This window comes from Anarrhichthys ocellatus, unplaced genomic scaffold (assembly GCF_004355925.1).
Source record: "Anarrhichthys ocellatus isolate YVR2014 unplaced genomic scaffold, GSC_Weel_1.0 scaffold11, whole genome shotgun sequence".
Classification (NCBI taxonomy): Eukaryota; Metazoa; Chordata; class Actinopteri; order Perciformes; family Anarhichadidae; genus Anarrhichthys; species Anarrhichthys ocellatus.
Window position 1 is genome coordinate 5,061,207 of NW_022280041.1, and position 11,055 is coordinate 5,072,261.

The 11,055-nt window shown below is 43.3% G+C and overlaps 1 protein-coding gene across 1 annotated transcript; it reads left to right on the plus strand.

Moving 5' to 3' along the window:
- The first annotated feature begins 2,134 nt into the window (after nt 1–2,134).
- On the plus strand, nt 2,135–10,661 carry dthd1 (death domain containing 1). Its single transcript, XM_031851473.1, has 10 exons — nt 2,135–2,597; nt 3,605–4,106; nt 4,819–5,149; nt 5,800–5,979; nt 6,456–6,718; nt 6,886–7,041; nt 8,977–9,266; nt 9,811–10,052; nt 10,159–10,216; nt 10,354–10,661. The coding sequence occupies exons 1-10, from the start codon at nt 2,135–2,137 to the stop codon at nt 10,659–10,661; spliced, it is 2,793 nt and encodes a 930-aa protein (XP_031707333.1).
- Nucleotides 10,662–11,055: the final 394 nt, after the last annotated feature.

The following is an 11,055-nucleotide window of genomic DNA, read 5'->3' on the forward strand; positions in this document are numbered from 1 at the left end:
AAAATGTGCTCGCATGTGACAGGCACCCGGAGAACAGCATGTCCCGGCTTGATCTCAGAAAGGCCCCCAGGCTACGCATTCAACACAGGCAGGAATGCAGCAGAATGCGTGGCGCACGTAGTGGAGCACAAAAACACAAATTTAGTCTCATTATTTTTCATCATTATTCATGTGACGGTAGCACGCTGTGTTACATTGGATGTAGATGACATTGCTGTATAGACCAAAGATAATTGATCTTTCAGACCTGGCATTTGATTGATGAACAAAAGCACATGGTATGTAAGATTATATGTGTAAAATAGAAAGCTAATTGACAGTTTAAACATTGTTGGCGTGTGAACATATTTGATAGAACGTGATATACTATGCCTACTACTATGACTACTACTTGCAATACAATTGATGACAAATGCACCTGATCTTCAGTTCCAAGTTCAAGTTTAATTGTCATTCCACATGTAAAAAAAAAAGTTGAATATAATACCATTTCTAGGCAGGGGCCTAGTTACTACAAGCTTCAAGACAAACAGCATGTGTCTTTAACAGTTTAACCCCACTATCATGAATATAACTTTATATTTGAATATATTCAACATTTTCATGTTGTGTCTTTCTTCCCCCTTGGATGGACAGTATTACTACTTACAGAATCGCAAGTGATAAAATAAGTAACAAAACAACAGAGCAGCTTCAGCCACATGATGGAGACAGAGTGCTGCAGCACTGTAGCTCCTATAGGCGACAGTGACTCCAATGGCAGAGCAAAATAACCCTTTTACAATGAAGACATTTTGATACGTCACAGTAGAAAAAGCACAGGACTAAATAACAATAATAATATCACAGATGCCTCAGTTTCAGGGTCTTTGTATTGTGCATGCTGGCTCACTGTCACACTGGTCTGTCCATTGTTCTAGAGCTGTGCGCGATGGAGTAACACATTTTTCCTTAAAATAAATAAAGTTTCTGTTAAATAGCTTTGTGCTTGTGGTTTTTACATTGTGTTGTTTTCCTGTTGTGATAATCGAGATTCAAAAATGGTAGTTCTAATCCTAAATTAATGCTAGACCGTTTGTTAACCCTCAGTACCTTTGCTTAAACACTGTAAGGAAAGCTTTGAGGTACTCGTACTTTTACTTGAGCATTTACATTTTATACCTCTACTCTTAACTTATAAAATACGATGCGGTGTGGTAGTGTATGAAGTAAATCAAAGCATTTACAAACTTTATTACAATATATCATTAAGAATAGAAGAATAATTCCTTTTTTTATTTTCTTGGGGGATGTACATTTCATCAATTAGCACCTTGAAAGGAATGTTACTTTCTGCATAGTGAGCTTACTAACGATAAATACAATTTGCTGGTAATAGATTTATTTTTTATTTTTACTTAAGTGACATATCTGTAGACGACGGTATTTCTATGGTATGGATCGGAATAGGTCTTCCACCACAGATGTCTTTCGATTCTAACACCAGCAGTTCCACAGGAAACCCACAAAATGACGCTCCCCACAGTGTTTGTGTTGTCTAGAGCCAGCATGCAAGTATACGACCTCAAAATGCATGCTTTTAAAACAAATTGCATCTCTGCTTTTGAAAATGAAAGCTATATGAAACATTTTTTGTTCAATGATTCAGGGTTGAATTCAAGGAGCTGATGTCTTTTACTGGCCTGGACATATACGAGCAGTGAAATGAGTGACAGAAGAATAGAAGAGAGAGTGATGAAATGTCTGGAGGACAGCACTCTGTCTTCCTGTGAGTCCTTTGCTCTGTGGCTCCTCTTTTGTCTCTCCCAGTCACGCCTCCAGGGGTCGCATGGCAACATGTTTTACTACTGGCAGCCATATAAATACAGCATTGGCTCCTGTAAACTAGGAAAGCTCTACAAGGCAGCACTCAATGCCAAGGAAAACAGTGAACAAGGGAGCTTCAGCTTCAAATACAAAACGAGGCACACAAGGGAATGCAATGTATTCTTCGTGAATATTTGATATTATTCCCCATCATTTTGTTGAAGGAGTGAATTGCTTTTGCCATGTGCAACACGGACTGAAAAAGAGGCACAAAACAGGCCCTATTATATTATTTTGAACCCTAATCTGTTGTGTTTTTCAGCTCAGCATGGATGCAAATCTGTATGCGAATAAACTGATGGATGTGGCCAAGTCTCCTCATGGCAAGAGGAGTGAACACAGCCTCCTCGGCATGTTGACTGAAACTCTTCGGAGGCTTGAAGCTGTCAGACGCTGCAGAGATCATCTCAATGGGACCGTGGGTGGGAAGAGGTGCACAGGAGAAGAACCAGGTAGTGGAGGAGGAGGAGGAGGAGGAGGAGAGGAAAGACGGAGAGGCAGTGAAGAAGGGATGCTCAGTCCTGAAGAAGACGAGGACGACATCGAAGAGGGAAGTGGAAATGCTGATGAAGAGCGGGAGGAGAGAGAGAGCAAGCGGAGAGTTCTGGGAGTGTTGAGGGAGCTGAGTGTTTTGCATTCAGACAGAGTGACAGCATGGAGAGGAGCGCTCAGAGAATGGGCCCACAGGTCTCCACCAGGGGGCAGTGATCAGCAACATCCGCCCACAACAGGTATGTGAACAGATCTGACTGAAGCATGTCTTTCTCAGGCTTTTTCGAGAAGACAAAGAAGTGAAAGAAGTGTCACTTAAAGATGACATGTAAGCATGAGGAAAAAGCCGTCAGTTGAAGTGGAAACCACAGCCCTTTAAGTGTTGGTCACCTTTGAAGGACTGTTGAAGAGGAGTTGCATTTGAACCATCACGCTGGAAGCCGTTGAAGAGTCAGTAAATAAAGATTGCTGAAATGAGTTGAGCATCAGTTGAGGAGATGGACCTTGAATGATTTTAAGCAATTTAAAACCTGTTTGAAGGGTACATGTGTCAGTCTCTTGTAAGCAGGACAGGGAGTTGAAGTGTCAGTTGAAATTGAAATGTATGAAAGCGGGATTAGGTGCTGGTTGAAGGATTTTAAGAAGTTCAGGTACGAGTGGAATTTGAAGCGTCGCTGAAACTGCTGAAGTCAATTTAAGTGAATGTGCTGAAAGTGGATGAAGTGTCACTTCAACTGAAGTTGTTGAAAGGAGCATGAGTGTCAGTTCAGGTGAAGGTAGAGGGTGTGGAGGTGTCAGTTAAAGTTGAAATACTGAAAGTAGTTCATGTCGAAGTGGAGTTTAAATGTAAGCATGACAAGGAGTGCGTTCCTGATGGAGTACTGTAAGGAGTTCAGGTGTCAGAGGGATTTCAATCAGCTGAAGTCAGTTGAAGCGTCCGTGTGAATGCAGTTATTAAAAATAATCATCCGAAAGGATTTTAAGCTGGAAAAGGCCCTCTAAACATTGTATACATATACAAACTACCACAGCATTTGACTTAATTGCTTAGAAATAGTTTATTAGAGTACAAATTCAACAATACTTTTGTGGATCAGCAATTGTGCAGTAGTCCACACAATGTAATATTGTTCATAGTTTTTACAGATTAGTTTAAGAATCTGAAATTGGCTCTCAGAAGCAACCGTTTTATTATGTTGTGGTGTTGTGTGCTGTGTTCTTTACGTCTGTTTTCTTACAAATACAGAATGTAACGTCACACCTTGTTCAGACTCCTTCGGTGATACTTTTCTGAGTGTCGGGGACAACATAGAGAACATTATGGTCCAACTCAACGCAATCGTAGCCAAACTGGATGAAGAAATCCTCAGATTATGTGCAGAGGAGGCCTCAGCTGTGGCTGCAGCGCTCCAGGAGACCAGAGATCCAAAAGCACCAGAGCAACCCGAAGATGACAAGAATCACCTGAACTCCTACGACCCCCTTGAATCTGACTCTGGGCATAAACAGGCTGATGGAGATGGAGATGGAGATGATCAAAGTCACACAATGCCATCGCCAGGCACTGAACAAGCATCAGACACAGGATTCAGCAGTTCTGTCTGCAATGATGTGGAAGAGGAAGAGAAAGAGATATTGGTCAAAAGCCAAGGGAGTGAGATTAAGGACTGTGTTTCTCCAGAGAGTCCTTTCCTAGAGGAGGCAGAACAGGACACAAATAGAGTAAACAAGGAATGGATCACAGTAGGGTAAGTTGAGTTTTAGCTCCAGGGTACGTTGTCCACACTGTTAGACATTATTATATTCTGTATCAGCTTGCTCCAGCTCTTCAATATTCAAACCTAAAAATCATCATAATTCCATCATAATTATTCTAGATGTGTTTCATTTTGTCTTTGAAAACTTGAATGAACTCCACTGTAATTTAGACTAGTTCCGTCCAGCATCCATGCTCTTCATCCCGCACGGGGGCCAGCTTGTGAGTCTGGACATGATTCCATTGCTTCCGCTCATTTCCCCCTGCTCACTGATACAGAAGCGAACTCTCTGCAGTGGTTCATCACAAGGTGCACATGTTTTGGCCACCTGGCCTCCTCATAGCCGGCTACTGTCAGGTCAGTGCCCAGATTTGTCCAAAAGCCAAACCAATCAGGGTAAATTCAGATCAGAGGGAGAGGCCGAGTCTGGGAGAAGCTGATATGTAAAAGTGCGTACTCCAGCATTTCAGAATTATTTCAGATGGTTGCATTTTTTTGCCAGAAATGTAGCTTAAAGAGGACAATATTTCTACTCCAAATTCTACTGCTTATACTACCAGTACAAACATTAAAGCAAAGCTGAATACTTATGATTTAAAGCTGTTCTTCAGAGCAGAATCTTTCAGTTTGTACATCAAAATATCATCAGTACATCACAAGCTTTGTATGTGTGTGAATGTCTCTATTTGAACATGATTTCTAGCCCCAGTGGTGAACAGGAGGACAGTTATTCAGATGTACCAGACACGTGCTTCATCAGAGCACCCACGGGTGTGGCCGGAGTCCTGAGATGCGAGGTGGCCGACACCCTGAGCTGCCTGATGGTGACCGGCTCGGAGGAATTGGTCAGCAGAGTGATCAGGGTCAAAGCTCGGGACGGAGCTAACATCCGCTTCCCTGTGACGATGGCTGTGCCTTTCTGCGCACGTTATCGCGGCAACTACAGGGATGTTGCTGTGAAGATAGTTGATGGGGAGAGGCGGGCAAGCTACGTCAGTCCTGTAACCACAGAGGGCACGTATGGAGGGCAGAGGGTGAAGTTCTCTTTTACTTGCTGCATGTTTTAAAGACACTAACTATTATTTTACTGTCAGACATGCTGAAAACGTTAGTTATATCTATTCATTTATTATATAGTATTTGCATATTTGTAAGCACAAAACATTCCACATTTTATACAGAGTGGCTATGAGGCTTTTAATTGATAAAATGATATAACTGCAGTTTGTGAAAGGCATCTTGAAGGCAACGAACAGCTTGATTTAGACAGGTGCAAACTGTAGAGATAATTCTGTTATCTGGATTCAAACACATCTGGGTGGAAGTGTCTTCCTTTATGGTTTGTAAAAGAATAAAAACAGAAAAGGTGCTAATATAGAGCCTTGTGGTGCACCTTTTGTGATCTTAGGACTTTGAATTTACAATTATCAACAGAGACACTGAGTGTTCTGTCTGAGAGATCTTTTTCTAAACCAACCTTGTACATCTTTGTTGCTTTCATCACTGTAAAGATCTTTTTGTTCAACTGAGGCAAAAGGCAAATACAGCTGTGCAATGTTGCACAATTGATTGACGCAATAACAGCTGACAGCACTGTGCTTGTACCGTGTCTTGACCTTAAGCCAGAATATTATTTTTCAGGTTTATAAATAATTCAAATACTTTGTCTGTTGTCTGTTGTCAGGGCTCATTTGCAGAGGTGAGGGTGTACTCCCTGGGCCTGTTCGCAGTGGTTTCCTGTTTAAAAAAAGAAAATTACACAGTTCCCACAAAGGGTTTGTCACTCAAGCTACCCATGGACCACCGAATCTGTCTGAACTACCTCCCGGGGTCCTTCACTGCTCCAGTGATGGCACAAACCACGGTATGGAGATAATGATTTGATCCCTATCCATCTGTCTCCGACTTTATACTTTTACTCAACTGATAAATAATGTACTGCGGGCTGTTCGGGACTGAGAAGTGGGTAAAAACATTTCCGAGTGCAAGCCTTTGAAATAAAAAATGCTAAAAATATTGAAATTTAGGAGATAAAAACAGAGGATTGTCAAGAGAAACCGATATACTGCTTATAATTCGCAGATGTTTGCTGTGAGGTGGAAGAATGAACAGCTGTGTCCAATATGTAAATTGACTTCTGCCGTAAACTAACTCCAGTTTGTTGCTTGATCTCCAGTCAAAAACCAACAGCTCTCCCTCTACACGGCTCTTTGATAATACAGCGTGCTGTCGGCAAAACAAAATTGCAGGGAACAAAAAAACAATTTTCATATCACACAGCATCTCTGTCCAAACTGCTGCGTGAATAATGCACAACAGCTGTTACCTCATCTGCCTCAGATCCAGCCGGTAGATGCCGTTCTTCTGGCGGCCGTCAAGGCCAGAAGTGATGCTTATCACTCGGTGGTGTCTACGAGTCCGCTGCTCTACCTCACCCACCCGTCCTCTCAGCCCCTGAGAAGACCCCTCAGTCTCACCCTACCCTGTCCCCCAAACCCTGAAAAGAAGAAGCACACAAGGGGACAAGAGGAGGAGGAAGACCACCAAACTCGGCCTGTTAGTGCTTCTTCACCGTGGGATCAATCTGCTTCCCACAGAAGGAGGCGAGTAAAGTGAGGCCTCTTCATATTTGTCCAATATTTCTAGATATCAAGGTGCATGTTAATGCCCTAACCTAGGATGGGGAACATGGTTAACATTAGTATGTTAAGGATTTAACATCAAAGCACCACCCTGATGTATTATATTTTGTTTTGAATGTTTCTGTTAGAGTCCTGGGTGCCTCAGTGAAGTCTAGGGAGACGTCCAACGAGCTGCTGATTGTTCTGGGTTCAAGAGACAAACAGTGGAGCGTCCTGGACAAAGTCACAGTCAGGAACCAGCTAAACGGACTGGTGTCCTTTGAGCTGACAGAGAACTTTGACAGGTTTGCAAAAATAATGTTTCCTTCTTTTAAGTTCATGCAAATTGAATTGGTTGCTGAGAACATATAATCTATAGCAACACTATTTAAAGAGTCATTTAAATGCAACACAGTTTATCAAAGGGATTTACAGGACTGCTGCAATGGAGCTAAAGAGAAATACATAATTCAAGAAAGATGCACACAGTACAATACCAGCCCACTAACACACAAAGAATAAAATAAGAGATTATATTCACTTAAAAGAAAATGAGGAAAAGAGTGTCGAAGTCGTTTCCAGGAAATCGAAATGAGCAAAGTGGATTATGGGGGATGTACGTCAGGTTTTTACAACAGTTTTATGGCAACAGGAGCTCAGATATACAGCTAATATTTAGGGCCAAGGGAACCAAGCATTTTATGGAAATATTAGAAAGGTAGATTTAATTCTGAAACTGACAAGGAGCAGCTGCAAGGAGGCCAGATAAAAGGTAATATTGTTTTCTTATCTCGTTAGAAGCCTTGTTGCAGTGCTCTGGAGCCAGTTGGAAGCTGCACAAAAAGAAGCTTTTTGCAGAAATATTGAAATGAAAGCCTGGATGAATTTCAGTGGAGAGGTTGTCGTACCGTCCAACCGAAAAAGATCACGGCACAAACTGCAATATGAGGCAGAAACATCCATAGAAGGACTACAGACAGCGCAGACAGGCCCAGAGTACACGAGTTGTGTTGTGATGCCAGACTGTTAGTCTCTTACCACATCTCCTCGTGCCTGTGCCTTGCTGCTAAAGTTCATCAACCGTTGAAGTTGATCTGAAGGGTTGTAGGTTTTCAGCCCGCTGCTGTTGTTCCCTATACGCAGTGTAAAAATGGTGCTCGCACCACAAATGAGGACGTAATAAATCCTGCATCCGACCACAGAACAGGAAACACTCTCAGGCACCCCAGCATATTTGAAATGAAAGTAAAACCTCTTTCCGTCTGATTGTGTACCTTCTCGCCAAGACGCAGCCTAAAACCTTGAAATGACGAGTTCCTGAGTGTTGTTGTTGTCATATGAAGGAGGATGCTGAAACTGGATCACAAATAGAGGCCAGTTAACAATATTTGACGAAGACGAAGACAAAAATTCTGCCAAAAGACAAGTGAATGTTATTTGTTTATGAGAATTGTAGTGTGTGAGTGAGTGAGTGAGTGAGTGAGAGAGAGAGAGAGAGAGAGAGAGAGAAAAAACAAGTAGCTGTGGTGGAAACTTCTACATTGAGGTTGGAACCACTTGGTTTCAGTACAACTGGCAGTATTGTTATTTCCTTTATGTGGTAGGTTTGTGGCAAAAATGCCACTGAGGAAATGCCATCATTTACCTCAAACTAAATAAAAAGCCATAACCTATAAACATTTCACAGCATCATTCATACAGTCTTTTTAAAAGTTAGGGACCGTGTACAATATCCAACAAAGAGAAAATCATAACCCTAGTTTAAGTTTCATCTGCAGTCACAATTAACACATGCTTGGAATAAGAGAAAAGCACTAAACAAACAATTATTGGCTTTAGCATTTCTATGTCAGAACCCAAAGACATGGTACAAATGTCATAGAAGTCATAGATAATAAAAAAATAAAAGGTATAGGATTGCCTCTCTGTTTTTAGTCCCGCTTCAAAAAGATTGAATTGTGAATATATTAGACCTAGTTTAAATTGTGAACTATTCCTTTAATAAGGAGTGTCATTATTATGTGCTTTAGTTCTCTTTCTTATCTAAAACAGCTTCCCCAGGGAATAATACATGTGCAGTAGGTAATATGAATTCTTTATTTCAACTTAAGTATATTAAGTCTGTATTCAAGCCCACGATAACAGACTCATCTCCTCCCTCTATTCAGCAACAATCTAATCTCTCCGCTGAGCTCAACGTCTTACCGTTCCTCCCGTCTCTGACTGTCTATACCTCTCAGACTGCTGGTGGTTCGTCTCCTCTCTCCGCTGCGGCCTTGTCGTCTCGCCTCCCTGGCGGAGGAACTGGAGGAGTCGGTCTGCTGCCACGTGGTTACAGTTGTCCTCCAGCGCAGGCGAGACGAGCCTCACGCCGTCCTGGCGGCTGCCCTGCCCAGCAGAGAGCTCGACTGGGAGCTGTCCAAACTGCGAGCCCAGGGCTACAGCGGCCTCTCCGAGACCACGTCAGAGATCTCCATGTGTGAGGGAGACCAGCTTCTCCTCCGTTTCAGCGGCAACATCACCTCCACAGGTAGGGTGACTTGAAAAAAGAATGATCGATGTACAAGAAATGTGGGGGGGAAAGTGTGCAGAGGCCGGGCTTTTGGTCTCTGCAGACTGAGTCGAGCATGTCGTCGGCAGCTGGCGCTCACAGGCTTTACCTCGTTGACTGCAGTTCACTTTTGCCGTGAGGGGGGGGAAACAAAGGCATTAACCGTTGTTCAGTTAAGTCCCGCACCAACGCACAACCATGCGGCGAATTAAAGGTACTAAACTAAAAGGTAGCTGCGAGCTACATAAGTAGTAAAACAGTTGTTGCTGTTGCTGGGGAAGTCAAAAGGTTACACATAGCTAACCCCCGGTCTGAACAGGTTTGTCTTCCTGCTGCTCGTTACCACATAACTGGATGCCACACACTGAATTAATTATAATTGTTCACAGGCAACCAGCGGAATGTATGTACATGATCTCAGGTGTGTCTGCTCTGACGTCTTCCTTTACACTGGCACACACTGGCTGGTTTTGGATCAGTTGGTGGAAGAAGTGACAAGATCTTGAACGTCCGTGTTTTACAGCACGTTCTCAAAACGACCCACACGAGCGGATCCCCTTCCACAATCAGCAGAAGAATCACCTCTTGGTGCGTCTGACTGAAGTGGACCCGTTCGGGAACTACAGCTCGCCCCACTACAAGGGCACAGCCGTGTTTTATAAGGCCGCCAGAGGTCAGCTGGAGTGGCGAGGTGACGGACCGGTCCCGATGGACGCAAAGCTTTTGGGAGACCCCGTCTGTAAGCTGTCTCTGACTTTACCTAAGGTGCATAAACACTCACAAGGAACTCTATGTCATATTTGGTATTACAGTACAACGTTGACCGTCGCAATAAAAGCACATTCTAACATTTTATTCCGTTTCATCTCAGAGAGTGAGGACCATTAATCGGCCCATCACAGTGAGGGTGAAGTTATGCGAGGAGACAGGTGGGTGACATGTTTTCATGGACTTGCGCTTGATTTGAGTAAATGACTTTGTACTTCCACTCCACTACATATCAGAAGGAAATATTGTATATATTTCTGATTACATCTATACATTTCAATAGATTCCCAATCCCCAGATTCCCTGCCAGACTCTCTTCTTCTCTGGCTGTCCGGGGAGCTTTCAGAGGAGGACGTAGCACTTCTGGTGCTCTCCCTGCGTCTCCGGCGAAGCGCCGCTCAGCTGGTGAAGCTCCGGGCTGGGGACAGCCTGTCCACGCAGGCCTTCCACGTGCTGACCATGTGGAGGAGGGGGCTGCCCGCTGTCACACACCAACCCAAGGCCTCTCAGCTGGCCCACTGCTTGGCCAAGAGCGGCAGGCCGGACCTGGCCAGAGAGCTGCTGCTGCGACAGGCCGCAGCCACCAGGCAGGGCTCACTGACATGAGGAAGCTTAAAAAGTAGAAGTCACACTGATTTTTAATTGTTGCTTTTAGTCGGAGCCTGTGTGCCTGCCAAATGAGTTTGGTGGCAGTATTTAGTTTGATCCACATGGGGTCAGCATTGGACTGTGAGATTACGTGGTGTCTTCCAGAGTCGATTATGTCTACGAGTCAAAACAGTAATATTTTAGGACCCTGAAGACTTAATGTTATCCAGTGAAAATATACGGGGGGAAAAATATATATAATTTTGTACCGCAAATGCTTCCCTCTCCTATACATTATCTCATGACCCTTACATTTTTCTTGTGACCCCTTGAAGGGCTCTAAACCCTAGGCTCGGAACCAGCAGTGTGGGGAATATTTCTAAGCATTTTTAAGCATAAAGTCAGTTATTTA

Coding starts and splice junctions, on each gene's coding strand:
- dthd1 (XM_031851473.1), top strand. CDS start 2,135: ATGGATGCAAATCTGTATGCGAATAAACTGATGGATGTGGCCAAGTCT. Junction 10,053..10,158: donor TGTCTCTGACTTTACCTAAG/GTGCATAAACAC, acceptor GTTTCATCTCAG/AGAGTGAGGACCATTAATCG. Junction 10,217..10,353: donor GAAGTTATGCGAGGAGACAG/GTGGGTGACATG, acceptor CCCAATCCCCAG/ATTCCCTGCCAGACTCTCTT.